Source organism: Choloepus didactylus, chromosome X (assembly GCF_015220235.1).
Source record: "Choloepus didactylus isolate mChoDid1 chromosome X, mChoDid1.pri, whole genome shotgun sequence".
NCBI lineage: Eukaryota > Metazoa > Chordata > Mammalia > Pilosa > Megalonychidae > Choloepus > Choloepus didactylus.
In genome coordinates, this window is record NC_051334.1 from 142,853,931 (window position 1) to 142,872,324 (window position 18,394).

The following is an 18,394-nucleotide window of genomic DNA, read 5'->3' on the forward strand; positions in this document are numbered from 1 at the left end:
GGGTTGCCAATGGGGCTGCTCTTAGGAAAGGCTTAATGCTTTAATAGAAAGTACCGCCTGAGAGTCAAGAAACTCTGGAATCCTGGGCCTGAATCTGCCATCAATTAACTCTGTGACCTTGAGTAAGACACTTAACCTCTGGGACTCAGCAGGAAAATGAAGAGATTGCACCTGATCAGCATCTCCCGAAGTGTGTTCAGAGGGATGCTCATAAAATTAGCTGCATAGAAAAAGGATCTGTATTCCAGTCCATCTGGGAAATGCTGGTGTAGACAAAGTTTGACATTCTTCTTTCCAACAGAGATTTTTCTGAAACTTGAAAATACTCATATACAGTAAAGCTCCAAGAAACTATATTGTCTCCCAAATGCATGTATGCAGAAAATCTGGCATAACAAACTTTGGAAGATGCTGAACTTAGAGTTTCTTTTAGTTCTGAAATGCTATGGCCTATTCATGTACTGATTACTCCTGGGCTTGCCTATTAGAATGTTTCCTAAATTTCAAGGCCCAGCCTGAGTCCAGCCTCCCACCTTGCACCACAATTCATGCTTTTCTCTTTTCTCCAGCTGCCTGAAACTTGGCTGTTGGCACCACAAGTTTTGCATCTGAACACCCTGTAGTCTGCTCATCCATTCAATAAATATTGAGATCAAACACTATGTTCTAGGTGTCATGGAGAAATGAATAAGATGTCCTTATATCTTGGCTACTGCTCCCATCAAGTCTGTAGGCAAACCCTCTTTAATATTCTTCTTAGCAACTAACACAATGGAAAGCATGCACTAAGTAAACCTTGAGGGGAAACTGAGTCCAGAATACCAACATAACTTATCACTTCCCTTGAATTTAGAACTCTGCTGGAGTCACCCCTAAGCATCCTATAATTTAAACGCAGGCCGTTATAGGGGTTAATGTGAGTTGTAAAAAACATAGGTAACGAGTTTAGCATAGGATCTGGCATGTAGTAAGTGCTCAATAAATATGAGCCATTATTAGGAAATCAATAATCACTTGTTTATTAGGACTAGATTCAATTCCATCTATGTTCATTAGAAGTAGCCCCACATCTGTAAGTCAGTAGTGAACTCTAAAATATACATGATTAGAAACAGAAGCCAGCCTGGGGTGGGGGCAATGAAAAGAAGACTGAAGGACTGTTTGGTTGATAATCACTGCTTAATTATCAGTTAATTTCAGTTTTGGATGACTTGGGGAATTTCTTATCTGTTAGGATGTGCCTATATAGGATCATAGTCATGACAGATTTGGAAATTCTACCTAGAATAAAAAGCAAAAATAAAACAGGAATCATATTTTCCTCAAGTTTTCTTCTTTCACTTTTGTCAGAAAAAAAATATAAACTAATTTTTTTAGGACAATAAAACATTTGAGATGATGTTTGACTTCACATAATTACTGTGAGGATTCAATGTGAAAATGCTGGAATATACAGCACATAATAGGTTGGCTCTAAAATAATCTATACCTCGCTCTCTGGCCTCTCTTAACCTCCCTCCTCCCCCAAAATTATTTCCAAAACCTATGAAATAATAAGTTTTTATGTAGAATTCAGATTATTATAATCAGTTTTGTGCTGGAAAAAAAATTTAACACTTGCTCTCTGGGAAAAATGTTCTAATTTGGAGTATTTGCCTACTTTTATGGTATAAATATGCCCGCCATGGTCAACTTAAAGCTATCAACATGATGTTTGGGAAGAGATGTGCACAAGTCAGTGTGATCCGGCTTTGCACGCCACCAGAAAGTTCCTGCCCAGTGAGCAGTATCCTCTCACAATCAGGAAGGAGCATGCTATATTTTAGCCTTGTAAGGCATTGCCATTTTGCAAACAAGGAACAAGATTTATTGATTCTTGACAAGTGGATCTCTTTCTGGCCTTCTGAAAGGGGAATATCAGTGCTATCTTTTTATGCTCAGAGTGTTTAGAAACAGTGATTGGTACCCCTCTTGTGTCAAAATCCCAGAATGGAAGGGAGGACGGCAAAGCTAGAGGACAGATGAGAGTGGACAGCTGTCTAAACTTCTCCTATAACAAACCTGCTTTGCATAAACTAGCAAAGTCAAAGAGAGAAGAGAGTGAGCAGCTGTTATCTCCATTTGTGACACAATCTATAAACACTTAATAACTTAATAAAAACACTTGTAAAAAAACACTTCTAATAAACTCTTCAGGCTTTAAAACTGAATTTATCAAACACAATCATTGTATGAACAAACAAAATTATGCATTAACATTTTTATGTTCCTAAATTAACAAAATGGCTAGTGACGTTAGAACTGTAACAGGCACTAAAAATTAAATATGCATATATTCCAATTAACCCCCAGTTTTCCATTCTTTGCTGAGTAGAAACAACAACTTATTTTCCAACAAGGATCCAAGATAATTAAGCATCTTTTTCTGCTGTGGGCACTAGAAGGAAAGAATGTTTCCATTCTGCCCGGTGGAGTAGCTTTGTTGGTGGGGAGTTGGTGGGGAGGGGCATTAAGAGATGGTAACCCTCAAACACGGTACTTTTCCTGTTCATTGATCTAAGGCAGTTACTTGAAAGCTGGACACAGCTTTGCTGAGAAAACCACTGCCAGACTTACAATGTCAACTGCAAAAGTCTTCAGCCTGATTTAGCTTAAGAGACCCTTCTATCCCCAACTGCATCAGACCAGGTGAGTGAGGAAGCCTGGTCTCAGCCCTGGGAGTGAGATACATAGCTGTATTGGTTGCACAAAGATAACAACATGCACTATCCACATGCTATGTTACTCTGGAGACCACCTAAGGAAATCCGAGATGGCTGTGATATTTAATTGTATAAATTGGCTTTTCAAGCTTTTTTTTTTAAAGGAGTGACCTTAAATTGCCAGCAGGTGAACCCCACATGGTCTGGTCTTCAAAAGCTACTAAAAGCACAAAGGATAGATAGACCTAGACAGCAGGTACAGGTCAAAACCCACATTTGCATCCAGCAGTGTTTATATAGGCTACCTATACACTAGGTAACTTATGCTCCCACAATGTTCAGCAGCTGTGGTCAGTGAGCTGACAGATGAGAGCAGACAGCTGTCTAAACTTCTCCTGTAACAAAGCCATTGATTTCCCTGTCCAAGCCCAAGGAATAGGCCTTCTTAAATAAGTAGCTTTCAATATCCTCATCCAGTAATGGCCTGCAGTGTCACATGCCAGAAAGCCCATTGAAAGCAGCTTTTCCCCCAGAGAAGAAAATAATGCTAAATTCAATAAAGAAATCATTGCTTCTGGATTGTGTTTTTTTAATCAACCATGCATGTAGGCAGCCCATCTTGACTGAACTTAATGAGCTTTAAAAATGCATTGCATAAAGATGACCTTGTTCTCCTGCATTGCTGCTTAGAAAGTAGACATTTCTAATTAGGCTTTTTTCCCCTTCAACCTCTCAACAGCAACCTTATTCTCTGGCTAGCACTGACTAGTTCTAAAAAATGTACTCAAATGTTTGGTCTTTTAAAAAATACCTTTGAAAACAGAAAAAAAGCATTTCCTTACTTCTACTCTTCATCAAGATGTTCCACATTGCCACTTTATTTTTAAGGTAAATGTCTAGCTCATATCTAGAAAGATAGATCAGTGGGTTTGGTAGTTGGGTCTGCATTGGTGAGGAGGCCTTTCATTAATTTATTCATTCATTCATTTATTAAATATTTTAAACTATTTTTATTAGAGAAGTTGTAGGTTTACAGAAATATCACACATAAAATACAGAGTTCCCATATACCACCTGTGCTGGTTTGGATGTATTATGTCCCCCGAAACACCATTATCTTCGATGCAGTCTTGTGTGGGCAGGAAACATTGATTGGGTTGGAGACTTTTGATTGAAGTTTCCGTGGAGATGTGATCATTCAACTGTGTGGGCAAGATCTTTCATTGGATAATTTCCATGGAGATGTGGCCCTGCCCATTCAGCATGGGTGTTGATTAGTTTACTGGAGCACTATATAGGCTCAGACAGAAGGAGTGAGCTTCCTACAGCCAAGAGGGACACTTTGAAGAACGCACATGAGCTGAGAGAGGAGCTACAGATGAGATGGTTGAAGACGGCCGTTGAAAGCAGACTCTTGCAACTTAGGGTGACATTTTGAAGAGGAGCTGTGGCCTAGAGAGGAACGTCCTGGGAGAAAGCCATTTTGAAACCAGAACTTGGAGCAGACACCAGCCATGTGCCGTCCCAGCTAACAGAGGTTTTCCACAAGCCATTGGCAATCCTTCAGTGAAGGTATTCTATTGATGCATTACCTTGGACACTTTATGGCCTTAAGATTGAAACTGTGTAACCAAATAAACCCCCTTTATAAAAGCCAGTCCATTTCTGGTGTTTTGCATTCCGGCAGCATTAGCAAACTAGAACACCACCCAATTATTAACACCATGCATTAGTGTGGTACATTTGTTACAATTGATGAAAGAACATTTTTATAATTGAACTATTAAGGATAGTCCATGGTTCCATTAGGTTTCACTGTGTTGTACAGTCCTATGGTGTTTTTTACGTTTTTATTTTAGTACCATATATACAACCTTGTATTTCCCCTTTTAAGCACATTCAAATATATAATTCAGTGCTGTTAATTATGTTCACAATGTTGTGTTACATCCCCATCATCCATTACCAAAACTCTTCCATCAACCCAAGTAGAAACTCTGTACAATGTAAGTATTAGCTATTTTTGAGTGCCTACTCACTCTCTCTGAGAGCTAATACTAAACAATGGTGATAAAGAGATAAAGAACATCCAAGTCCTACCCTCAAGGATCCATGCACTGGAATCACCATCCCTTACCCAAACTCATCAGTGAAATCAGGCCTCCAGGAAGCCACAAGAAGGTTCCCTTTTCTCTGTCTTTCCAAACCAAGTCTTCTGTACCGTATACAACTAAAGGAAACTTGGCACAAAATTGAAGAACAATCCAATGAACTGTTAAATTCAGTTCTGTCTTTAAACACAATATCTAGTTTTATGTCTTACAGTTCCATTTTTGGTGAGGTCAATAAAGCCTATCATTGTTTAGTGACTTGCTTTCCTTTCTATTATTCCAGTCATAGTCACCTATGGGACCACAATTTAGGCACTGAATAATTAACTGAGTAAGTTTTGCAAAAAAGAGAGCTTTTGCAAATTGAATCCTATTTAACAGAAGCCTGTGGTGAAGTCTTTTGTTTCTATTCTCCCCTTTCCTTTTCAAATTACAAATTTATCTGTTGGTAAATCTGGATTTCTAAGAAAGGATTATGGGAAGATGGCAGTTTAGGAAGTCCAGGAATCAATCCCTCCATCAAAACAACTATTGAACCAAAAGGAATTGTCTGAATCAAATATTTTGAGATTCCAGCATCTAGTGGAACACTGTACAGCATCCAGAGAGGAGCAGGAGGAAGAGGCTGGTAAATTGTGGTAAATACCTGAGAGTTTCACCCTCCTTGCCACAGCTACCATCCCCAAACTCCCAGCCTTGTGGTGGACAGCAGAGGGGACTGAAGCTTGGGCTCCTGGCACAGTTGCTGGTACCAGCTTGCTGGTGCCAGGGTGGGACATAAAGACATAGTCCTCCAAGCTCCGAGGTGGTATGGTCTGTTAGCTGATCACTGCTTTTGATCAGCTACTTCAGATATCTGGGGACTGGCTCTGAAGGCAGCCATTGTTCCAACCTGCCTCAGGCAAAGGCAGCAGAGGAATCTTAAACATAATAACCTTCCTAAAAATTATGGAAAACAGTTAAAGGTCTGTATTAACTGGAGAAATGCTGAATCAACAAAATGCAGCCTCAAAAGCCACAGAAGAAAGACCTGGCACCCTTGCTTGCCCCTTTCCAACCCCTCCACAACACAGGGTAGAGCCAGCTTGTGCTCCCATTGTGAGTCTTTAGCCTTGTTAAAGAAGAAGCAAAGTGGCTCCTGTGTACATACTGGGGTGCATGTATGTCCATGCCAATACACTGGGTGGAAGCTGCGGGACTGAACCAGGGAACTTGTCTCCAGCTAGCCCTCCCAGAGTTTGTCCTGAGGACAGAGTAGCAGTTTGTTGAAGCTGCCTGGGGCAAAGGACTACCTGCATTAAGTCACAGGAGAGAGTACCCAGGAGGGGGTGAAAGTCTATTTCACAGGGAGTGGAGGGCATACACTCCAACTCCTGTAAACTATAAATGGGGAAATTCCTAAGGCCACTAGCAAGCACAAGCCCAGGAAAACAAGCAGGCTCCATGGCTCCAAACAGGTTCAGAAAATACGGAGAATACCAGGCACTTCCCATTTGCCTCAGGATGATCTTCTTGAGGAGGGCTAAGCTCTGAAGGAGACCACTAGTCAAAGCACAGCCGATTTGCAGACAGTGAAAGGTGCTTTCTGCCTTGGTTTGTTTGTTTTGATTAACTCCTGCCATTCAAGAAAATCTCTGACATATCACTAGCTGGATACACACCAAGGAATAGGCAGTTTAGGTACTAAATCCCAGAGTTAACACTTTAAAATACTAAAATTTACAGTGCGTAACAAAAGATTACAAGATAAACAAAGAAACAGGAAATTATGGACTATCCAAAGGACAAGATAAAAATCCAAAAACCATGAATGAAGATGACCAGAATTTGGACTTACTGGACAAAGATTTTATTAAAAAGAAGATCCTTAATATGTTCAAGGAGATAAAGGAAAACATAGAGAAAGAACTAAAAGATATTGGGAAAACAATGAATTAACAATATGGGAATCTCTTTGAGATTCTCAGTAGGAACCAAACAGAAAAACTAGAGTTGAAGAACACAATAACATAAATGAAAACTTCCCTAGACAGTTTAAACAGCAGATTGGAAGTGGTAGAACAAAGAATCAGTCATCTTGAGGACAAGACAATTGAAATGATTCAGACTGAGAAGCAGAAAGAAAAAAGAATAAAACAATGTACAGAGCCTAAAAGATCTGTGGGACACCATCAAGCATGCAAATATATTCATTTTGGGTGTCCCAGAAGGAGAAGAAAGGGAGAAAGAAGCAGAAGGAATACTCAAAGAAATAATGGGGAAAACTTCCCAGATTTTATGAAAGACATGAATATGCACATTAAAAAGCCCAATGAACCCCAAATAGGATAAACTCAAAGAGAACCACATCCACACACAGTAATCAAACTGTCCAATGCCAAGGACAAGGAGAGAATTCTGAAAGCTGCAAGAGAAAAGCAATGAATTATACACAAAAATGGAATCCCAAAAACATTAAGTGCTGATTTCTCATCAGAAACCATTGAGGCAAGAAGGCAGTGGGCAAAATATTTAAAGTGCAGAAAGAAAAGAATTGCCAATCAAGAGTTTTATAACATTCAAAAATGGGGGAGAAATTGAGACATTCCCAGGTAAACTAAACTAAAGCTGAGGGAGTACATCACCTCTAGAACTGACCTATAAGCAATGCTAAAGGGAGTTCTTCAGACTAAAAGGAAAGGACACTAGATAGTAGTCAAAGTGGCATAAAGAAATAAAGACCTACAGAAAGGTAACTATATGGGTAATTATAAATGCCATTTCTATTGTATTGTTCTTTTTGCTATGTAACTCTACTTCTTACAGGTGCTAAAATGCAAATGCATAAAAAGTAACAATAAATCTATGGTTTTGGACATACAGTGTACAAAGAAATAATTTGTAACAAGTACAAAAAAGGAAGGGGGACAGAGAAGTATAAGAAGAGAGTATATGTATACTATTGATGTTAAGTTGGTATCAAATCAAATATTATTTTCATAGACATGGGATATTAAATTTTAACCCCATGGTAACCACAAAGAAAATATATGAAAAATATATTCAGAAAGAAATGTGAATGGACTCAATATGCTATGGAACAAAAAATTAAATAAATATAAAATTAGGCATAAATGGAAGATTTGAGGGTCAAGAAAGGTCTAAGACTTACAAAGACAAAACAGAAAAATGGCAGAAGAAAGTACTGCATTATCAGTAGTGACTTTAAATGTAAATGGATTAAACACCTCAGTCATAAGCAAAGATACACCAGGAAATAGAATGAGGGTAGAGAATGGAGAGCAGGTGCTCAATGTATGCAGAATTTTTAACTAGGTTGAATTTAAGCGTTTGGAAATGGATAGAGGTGATGGTAGCACAATACAGCGAGTGTAATCAACAGCACTGAATTATGTGTGTGAGTGTGGTTGAAAGGAGAGGTTTAGAGTTGAATGTGTTACTAGAAGGAAAGCTAGAGGATAAAAACATGGGACTGTATAACACAGTGAACACTGTGGTGGACAATGATGGTGATTAATAGTACAAATATATAAGTGATCTTTCATGAACTAGAACAAATGTACTTCATGACTGCAAGGAGGTAGTAATAGAGTAGTATATGGGAAAGGTTGCACCTATTGCAAACTATGGGCTATAGTTAACAGTAATATTTTAATATTCTTTCATCTTCAGTAGCAAATGTAACATACCAATGCTAAGGGACAATAATAGTGGGGGGTAAAAGGTTTTAGAGTAATGAAAATGTTCTAAAATTCATTGTGGTGATGAATGCACAATTATGTGATGATATTGTGAACCATGATTATACACTTCAGATGGATTGTATGATATGTTAATATATCTCAATAAAACTTCTCAAAAATAAAAAATACAAAAAAGGCAAAGATAGGCAGAATGGATTAAAAAAAGTGTGACCCAACTATATGCTGTTTATAAGAGACTCACCTTAAATCCAAAGACCTAAGTAGGATGAAAGTCAAAGTATGGAAAAAATATTTGCCGTGCTAGTAGTAACCAAAAGAGAGCTAGGAAAGCTATTAGTCAGGTAAAATAGACTTTAAGTCAAAAACTGTTACAAGGGACAAAGAAGGTCATTATACACTGATAAAAGGCTCAATTCAACAAGAAGACATAACAATTATAAATATATATGCACCTAACAGCAGAGCCCTATAATGTGTAAAGTAAATAATGTCAGGTTTGAAGGAAGAAATACTTCTACATTAACAGTAGGAAAAGTCAATACAGCACTTTAAATAATGGATAGAACATTTAGACAGACAATCAATAAAGAAATAGAAGACTTGAGCAATACTCTAAACCAACTAGACCTAACAGACATATATAGAACACTTCACCCAACAGCAGCAGAATACACATTGATCTCTGCTGTGCATGGATCTTTCTCCAGGACAGACCATATATTAGGTCACAAAACAAGTCTCAATAAGTTAAAAAAATTTAAACCATAGAATTATTTTCTCTGACCACAGTGGAATGAAGCTACAAATCAACAACAGAGGGGAAATGGAAAACTCACAAACATGGAAATTAAACAATGTACTCTTAAACAACCAATGAGTCAAAGAATAAATCACAAGGGAAGCTAGGAAATAACTTGAGGCAAATGAAAATGCAAACACAAGATCACAAAACATAGAACCCAGCAAAGGCAGTGCTGAGAGGGAAATTTATAGACCTAATGCTTACATTATAAAAAAGAAAAAAATATTTCAAATCAGAGACCTAACCTCAAAACTGGAAGAAATAGAAAAATAAGAGTAAACTAAACCCAAAACAAGCAGAAGGAAGGAAATAACAATGATTAGAGCAGAGATAAATGAACTAGGAAAAAAAAACAATAAAGAGACCTGACAAAACCAAAACTTGGTTCTTTGAAAAGATCAATAAAATTGATAAACTTTTAGGTAGACTGATGTTCTAGTTTGCTGATGATGCCAGAATGCAAAACACCAGAGATGGATCAGCTTTTATAAAAGGGGGTTTATTTGGTTACACAGTTACAGTCTTAAGGCCATAAATTGTCCAAGGTAACACATCAGTAATTGGGTACCTTTACTGGAGGATGGCCAATGGTGTCCGGAAAACCTCTATTAGCTGGGAAGGCACGTGGCTGGCATCTGCTCCAAAGTTCTGGTTTCAAAATGGCTTTCTCCCAGGATGTTCCTCTCTAGGCTGCAGTTCCTCAAAAATGTCACTCTTAGTTGCTCTTGGGATATTTGTCCTCTCTCAGCTTCTCTGGAGCAAGAGTCTGCTTCCAACAGCTGTCATCAAACTGCAGTTCCTCTCTCAGCTTCTGGGCATTCTTCAGTGTCCTTCTTGGCTGATCTTATATAGTGCTCCAGTAATTTAATTCAGACCCACCCTGAATGGGTGGGCCAACACCTCCATGGAATCTATCCAGAGTCATCACCCACAGTTGGGTGGGGCACATCTCCATGGAAATACTCAAAGAATTACAATCTAATCAACACTGATAGGTCTGCCCACACAAAATTACATCAAAGATAATGGCGTTTGGGGGACATAATACATTCAAACTGGCACAACTGACAAAGAAAAAAAAGAGAGAGGATAAAAAATAACAAAATCAGAAATGAAAAGGGAGACATTATCACTGATCTCACAGAGATAAAAAGGACTATAAGAGGATACTATGAACAACTGTATGCCAATAAATTAGATAACCTAGATGAAATGGAAAAATTCCTAGAAACCCACAACAACCTCCCAACAAGGAAAAGCCAAGGAGCAGGTGGCTTCACAGATGAATTTTACCAAACATTCCAAGAAGAATTAATACCAATCCTGCTCAAACACTTCCAAAACAGGAGAGAACCTCCAAAAGAGGACGGAACACTCCTTAATTCAGTGTATGAGGCCAACACCAAGCTCATACCAAAGCCAGATAAAGATACTACAAGAAAAGAGAATTACAGGCCAATATCTCTCATAAATATAGATGCAATAACTCTCAACAAAATATTAGCAAACTGAATCTAACTGCACATTGTAAAATTTATATGTCATGATTAAGTCAGATTAACCCTAGGTGTGCAAGGTTGGTTCAACATAGGAAAACCAATTAATGTGATACAGAACATTAATAGATCAAAGGAAAAACCCCAAATGATCTTCTCAATTGATGCAGAAAAAGCATTTGACACAATCCAGCACCCTTTATTGGTTGAAAATACTTAGAAAACTAGGAGTAGAAGGAAACTTCCTGAACATGATTAAGGTCATATATGAGAAACCCACAGCTAATATCGTACTCAATGATGAAAGGCTGAAAGCTTTCCCTCTAAGATCCAGAAAAAGACAAGGGTGCCCACTATAACCACTGCTATTCAACATTTTACTGAATGTTCTAGCTAGAGCAATTAGGCAAGAAAAGGAAATAAAAGGCATCCATATTGGAAAGGAAGAAGTGAAACTTTCCCTACTTGCATATAACATGATCCTATATGCAGAAAATTCTGAAATATCCACAACAAAGCTATTAGAGCTAATTCAGAAAAGTGGTGGAGTATAAGATCAACAACCAAAAGTCAGTAGTGTTTCTGTACACTAATAATGAGCAATCTTAAAAAGAAATCAAGAAAAAAATTCCACTTAAAATAGCAACAAAAAGAATCAAATATCAAAGAATAAATCTAACCAAGGATGTAACGGACTTGTACACAGAAAACCATGAAACACTGCTAAAAGAAATTAAAGACCTAAGTAAATGGAAAGACATTCTGTGTTCATGAACTGGAAGACTAAATGTCATTAAGATGTCAATTCCATCCAAAGCAATTTACAGATTCAACACAATCTCAATCAAAATTCCAATAGCATTCCTTGTGGAAATGGAAAAGCCAACCATCCAATTTATACAGAATGGTAAGACACCTCAAATAGCCAAAGCCATCTTGATAAAGAAGAACAAAGTTGGAGGACTCACACTTCCTGATCTTAAACATGTTACAAAGCCACTGCAATCAAAGCAGCATGGTACTGGCACAAAGACAGACATAGACCCATGGCATCAAATTGAGAGTTCAGAAATCATCCCTCGCACATATGGTCAGTTGACTTTTGACAAGGGTGTCAAGTCCACTCAATGGGGAAAGAACAGTCTATTCAACAAATAGTGCTGGGAAAACTGATATCCATCTACCAAAGAATGACAATGGACCCCTACCTCACACCATATACAAAAATTACCTTAGAATGCGTCAAAGACCCAGATATGAGAACCAGAACTATAAAACTCTTAGAAGAAAACATAGGGAAGCATCTTCAGGACCCTGTGTTAGACAATGGTTTCTTAGACTTTACACCCAAAGCACAAGCAACAACAGAAAAAATAAGAAGTGGGACTTCATCAAAATTAAAAACTTTTGGACATCAAAGAACTTTATCATGAAAGTAAAAAAGACAACCTACACAGTGGGAGAAGATATTTGGAAACCCATATCTGATAGGGGTTTAATATCCTGAATATGTAAAGAAATCCCACAACTCAACAACAAAAAGACAAACAACTCAATTAAAAAATGGCAAAAGACTTGACTAGATATTCCTCCAAAGAAGATATACAAATGACCAAATAGCACATGAAAATACGCTCAACATAATTAGCCAATAGGAAAATTAAAATCAAAATCACAATGAGATACCATTTCACACCCACTAAAATGGCTACTATTTCAAAAATGGAAAATTACAAGTGTTGGAGAGGATGTGGAGTGTATGTAAAATGTAAAATGTAAAACATAAAATGTAAAATGATGCAGCCACTGTAGAATGTAAAATGATGCAGCCATTATGGAAGTCATGTTGGCAGTTCCTAAGAAAGTTAAGAATAGAATTACTATATGACCTGGCAATCCCACTTCTAGGTATGTACTCAAAAGAAATGAAAACAGGGATTTGAACAGACATCTGTATACAGATGTTCATAGCAGCATTATTCACAATTGCCAAATGATGGAAGCAACCCAAGTGTCCGTCAATCAATGAATAGACAAAGAAAACATGGTATATACACACAATGGAATATTATACAGCAATAAAAAGGAATGAAGTTCTGATACATATGACAACATGGATGAATCTTGAAGACATTATGTTGAGTGAGATAAGCCAGGCACAAAATGATAAATAATGTATAATCTCACTGATTTGAAACAATTAGAATAAGAAGACTCATAGAGTCAGAATCTAGAATATAGGTTACCAGGGGATATGGTGGTGGTAGGGAATAGGGAGTTCATGCTTCAAATGTACAGTGTTTCTACTTGGGATGAAAATGTTTTGGTAATAGAGGTTGGGGATGGTAACACAATATTGTGAACATAATTAACAGCACTGAATTATATACTTGAATGTGGCTGAAAAGGGAAATTTAAGGTTGTATATATGTTACTAAGATAAAAATTTAAAAAACACCATAGGACTATACAACACAAACAGTGAACCCGAATGTAAACCATGGGCCATAGTCAAAAGTACAATTATAAAAATGTTCTTTCATCAGTTGTAACAAATGTACCACAGTGATGCATGGTGTAAACAGTAGGGTGGTACATGGGAACTCTGTATTTTATGCATGATATTTCTGTAAACTTACTTCTCTAATAATAGTTTTAAAATTATATAGAAAAATACAAACAAACAAAAGTTTATGGAAAGTGTAGGAACCCATTAAAGAGGACCACTAAGGAAAAAAATCTGGATTTCTATCCATATAAAACATCAGTTGGATCTCTCAGCTTATGGTCTGTTCTGATGTTTTTTGCTGATTAAGTAGAAATACCTCTCTTACCTTAGTAAGAAGAATCTATTAACCATCCCCAAAGAATATTGCAGAGCCTCAGACGAACCTTTTGGTTATCAGAGTTGGAGATGAAAGAGAAAAGATTAGAAGATTTAAAACTATATGTGGACTGAGTCTAATGTTATCAGAAATTTGATAAAAACTTGTTTTCTTGTGAATTGGTTTTTTCCTAGGGAATAAACACAGTAAACAAGTTTCGTTCTAGTTATTAAAGTTTTACTGAGTTACTTACCCTCATCACTGACTTCCAGAACTTCCAGACTGCCACAAGCTTCACTTAGTAATTCAGCCATAGTAGAATTACTAAAATAAAATTCAAGCAGACAATCAAAGATCATCATTTGATGTCCAGATCATAGCACTATCATTTCATCTTACCCTTTATGCCCCAGTAAGAGGTTGTATATCAAGAAACAATTTACAAAGAAATTGCCAGTAGGGAGAATTGGTCTTCCTTTAAATAAAGATAATAATTCCATTCATATGAAATGTCCAGAATAGGCAAATACATAAAGAAAGTGAAGTACTGGTTGCTCAGGGCTGGAGGGGCTAGGAGATTTGGGGGAGTGATAGCTAAATGTTGCAGGGTTTCTTCTTGAGGTGATGAAAATGTTCTAAAATTGATTGCAGTGATTGTGCAGAACTCTGTAAATTATACTAAAAAATTCAATTGTATTCTTTAAATGAGTGAATTATATGGTATGTGAATTATACCTCAATAAAGCTGTTATCAAAAAAAAAAAGACAAATGCAGAAAACCGAATCAATTGCTATGTGTTGGGACCCATTAATTTTGGAGGCCTGTTACCCAGGGAGACAAAATTGTCTTAATCAACATCCTAGCCATGAAGGAAAAATTGAGATATTTGACTACTTAAAGATTTAAAACTTGTGGTAAAAAAAGTAGTCAACAAAGGAATGACAGAATAGGAAGCAATAGTTGCAACACATATGACAAACGTATTAATTTGTCAAGAGCTCATATAAATCAATAAAAGACAAACAACTTTATATAAAAATGGGCAAAATTCAACAGGCAGTTTACAGAAAAAGAAATATAAATAACTAATAAATGCATAAAGAGAATCTCAGTCTCACTCATAAGTAAAGAAATGTAAATCAGAACAAGTTAACATTTTCATCTATCAGATTGTCAATAAAACTTTAAGTTTGATGATATCCCATTGTTGGTAAGAGTAAGGAAAATAAGAACTCCCGTACACCAAGGAGTGTAAATTGCTCTAACTCTCTGAAGACCAATTTGGCAATATCTGTCAAAACTTAAAATGCAATTACCTTTTGATCCAGTAGCATCACTGCTAAAACTGTACCCTATAGATATACTTACACTTGTCCACACACAAAAAATACACACAAAAATGTTTATCACGGCATCGTTTTACATAGCCAAAAATGGGAAATAACCCAGGTGAGAATCAAAAGGATAACTCTTATCTGTTTCCTTGTGCTCCTTTCCATTAGCACAGATAATTGATTGAGAATCAGCTGTAAATTTCCCATTTAATCTAGCCTTCTAGCAAAAGATAGGGGAGACAGGTTCAGGGAAACATGTCAGTTGATAATAAAACCTTTATAAATCAATGCTGACATTCTTTATGGGAGTTGATGTATGCGTGTGTGTATGAGGGAGAGGTGCTATATTCATACAAGTCAGGAGGGCTGTGGAGAGGCAAGCAGAGACTTTGTCCTCTATGACAGCTTCCCTTGGGGTCTTGATATGACTGGCTAAAATATCATCAAGTGGGGTTTGAGCAGGTTCTGGAGACCCTCTACCCACACCAGGTCTGCTCTGCTCTCAAACCTAATCAAGCTTCTACCGCTGTTTCATGGGTGGGCTCCAGGCCCATCTTGCCCTGCTTTCTAGCCAATAGGCTTTGAGGCTAATGAAAACTTGAGAGTACATACGGCAAGAGTGACCAAGACCCTAGAAAGTGAAAGGTTCCAAACCACAATAAGAACTGATAGTGCCCTGGTGTCAGGATGGCTTCAGACCCTCTTACTGAGACATTCCATGGGGACAAGGGGACAAGGTATGTGTTCTCCCTCACTGCAATGAGTAATAAACCCAACTTGTTCTACCACTGGTGTGTTCCTGGTAGTCTTTGGCTGGAAGGTATTGACAGTTTGTTCAAGTCACTCAACCTCTATGAGCTAATATCACAATTCTGCCAGAAGATGACTTAGCCCCAGGCCCACACTCTGCTCACTAATTATCACATAGATACACACACTGTTTCCACTGCATACAAACACACCTTTCTTACCATCCACATACCTCCAGGAGAGCCCACACATGTACACCATACATTGTCCTAGAAGGAAATGAATTTCCCCTTGGAATTCCTACCTCTACTGTTTTTCCAAGCTTCATTTGGAGATCTGGAAGGAGAAAAGGGGTGGTTTCAGAATTCCCTCAAAAATTCAGAGGGAGAATGGGAGAATTCCTTGGGCCAGCAGCAAGTCATGTCACCAGTGGTTTCCTGTGCCATCTTAATCAGCATGGCAGCACTATGCTACCCAGTAAGGAAGGCCATGTCGACTCTGGGGAAAGAAACTATCTCTGAACTTTAGAGAAGTCCACAGAAAAGGAGGCTAGTTTTCAAAATGGCAGGCCACAGGAGGCTAATATTGCCTGTGAACCACCACTGGGTAGTGTTGGAAGAAGAAAGGGAAACAACAACCAAAGAAAATAATATCAAAGACAAAGGGAAAGCAAAGAAAGGGGAACCTTGGTGGCATCTGAACCCCTAGAACACTAATAGAACCATACAGTTGAACACTTGAGTTTAGACAGTCTCAAATTCTTTCTGGCATACTTGCCTTATTTCCCTAACTGAATCATAAACAACCCTGAGGACAACATCACCATCAGCCAATCAATCGGAACATGCTGAATTGTCTCCCCTTCCTAAACAAACAAACCAATGACCACAACAAAACACACAAATCTTCCCTTGATTTCAATTCTTCTTCCTGTTACCACCCCATTTCTCCACTCCTCTTTAAAGCAAAACTCAAAAGAGTTATCTGTACTCACTGTCTTTATATCCACATTTCCTATTCTCCTGAGCTGTTTCCAGTCGGGCATCCAAACCAAACTGCTTCCCAACCACTCCACCAAAACTGCTCTTGTTAAATCCAGTGGTTAATTACTTGACCTAGAAGTAGCATCTGACACAGTTGATCACTCCCTCCTTTTTGAATAATTTTATCACTTGCCTTTCAGAACATCACACTCCTCTAGTTGTCTTCCTACCTTATTGGCCGTTCCTTCTCTGTTTCCTTTGATGGACCTTTCTCCTCTTCTTGGTTTTGAAATTTTGTAGCACCTCAGGGCTCTGTCTGCATCCTAGAACCCTGTCCTTGGCCCTCTTTTTATCTATAATCATTTTCTATGCCAGTGCCATTAAATAAGAATGTTAATGTGAGCCACAAATGCAAATCACCTATGTAACTTAATTTTTTCTAGTAGCCACATTAAAAAAAGTAAAAAGGCACAGGTGAAACTACTTTTCATATTATATTTTATTTAGGCCAATATGACCAAAATATTATCATTTTATCATGTAATCATTATAAAAGTATTATTGACGAGATATTTTACATTCTTTTATTCATACTAAATCTTTGAAATCCAGTGTGTATTTTACACTTACTGCACATCTAATTTCAGACTAGTCACATTTCACACGCTCCGTAGTCACATGTGGCTAGTGGCTACTGTATCCTAGATGATCTCATTAAGGCTTTAAATACCATCTATACACTCTGGGATCCAAAATTTCTATCTCCGGACTTGACTTCTCATCAGAGCTCAACACCCTATAACCAACTGCTTACTTAACATGTTCACTTACCAGTACATATCGAACTCTTGATACCCCGACACTTGCTCCTTCCCCCAGCTTTCCCCATCTCAATAAATGCCACTACCCAGATGCTCAAACTAAAACCTAGGTGTCATAGATTCCTCTCATTCCCTGGCATGCTACATCTAATCCAACAGTGATTCGACTTTCAACATATTTCTACAATCCAGCAATTTCTTGTCTTGTTTGAGCCACCATTATCTTTTTCATGGACCACTGCAATAATCTCTCTGGTCTCTCTGCTTCCATCTTGACCTCCCTGTTCTTCACACAGCAGCCACATCAGTCATGGCAGCCCCTTGCTAAGAACCCCTCAGTGGCTTCTCATCATGTTCATGGTAAAATCTGAGCTCCTTACCAAGGGCCTTACATGATCTGGCTCCATGGAGGGGGCTCCATGGCTTCCTGACAGCTGATCCTGCTGCCCTCCCACTCTCTCCTTCCACTCCAGCATCACTGGTCTTCTTGCTAATCCCTTACACATGAAGCCCCTTTCAACCTCAGGGTCTTTGCATTCACTGCTCCTTCTGCCTGGAGGGCCCTTTCCCCAGATATTTACATGGCTGGCTCCTTTGAAGCATTCAAGTCTCAGCTCAAATGTCATCTCCACAGAGAGGACTTCCCTGATCATCAGTGTTAAAGCACCTCTGGACTCTCTCTCATCACATTATCCTTCATTAACATCTGCATAGCACTCATCACTATCTGAAATTATGTTATATATTAATTTGATTACTTGTTTCTTGTCTGTCAACTAGAATGTAAATTTCAAGAGGGGAGGGGCCTTGTCTATATTGTTCACTACCATATCTCTTAGCACCTAGAAACGTTCCTGGAACATGG

At 38.0% G+C, this 18,394-nt stretch overlaps 1 protein-coding gene across 1 annotated transcript in view; it reads right to left on the minus strand.

Moving 5' to 3' along the window:
* KIAA1210 (KIAA1210 ortholog) overlaps positions 1 to 13,954 on the minus strand; it is a 66,769-nt gene extending 52,815 nt beyond the window's left edge. The window contains 1 exon segment of the mRNA XM_037821807.1: positions 13,894 to 13,954. Within this exon segment, the coding sequence (XP_037677735.1) occupies positions 13,894 to 13,954 (61 nt within the window).
* Positions 13,955 to 18,394: the final 4,440 nt, after the last annotated feature.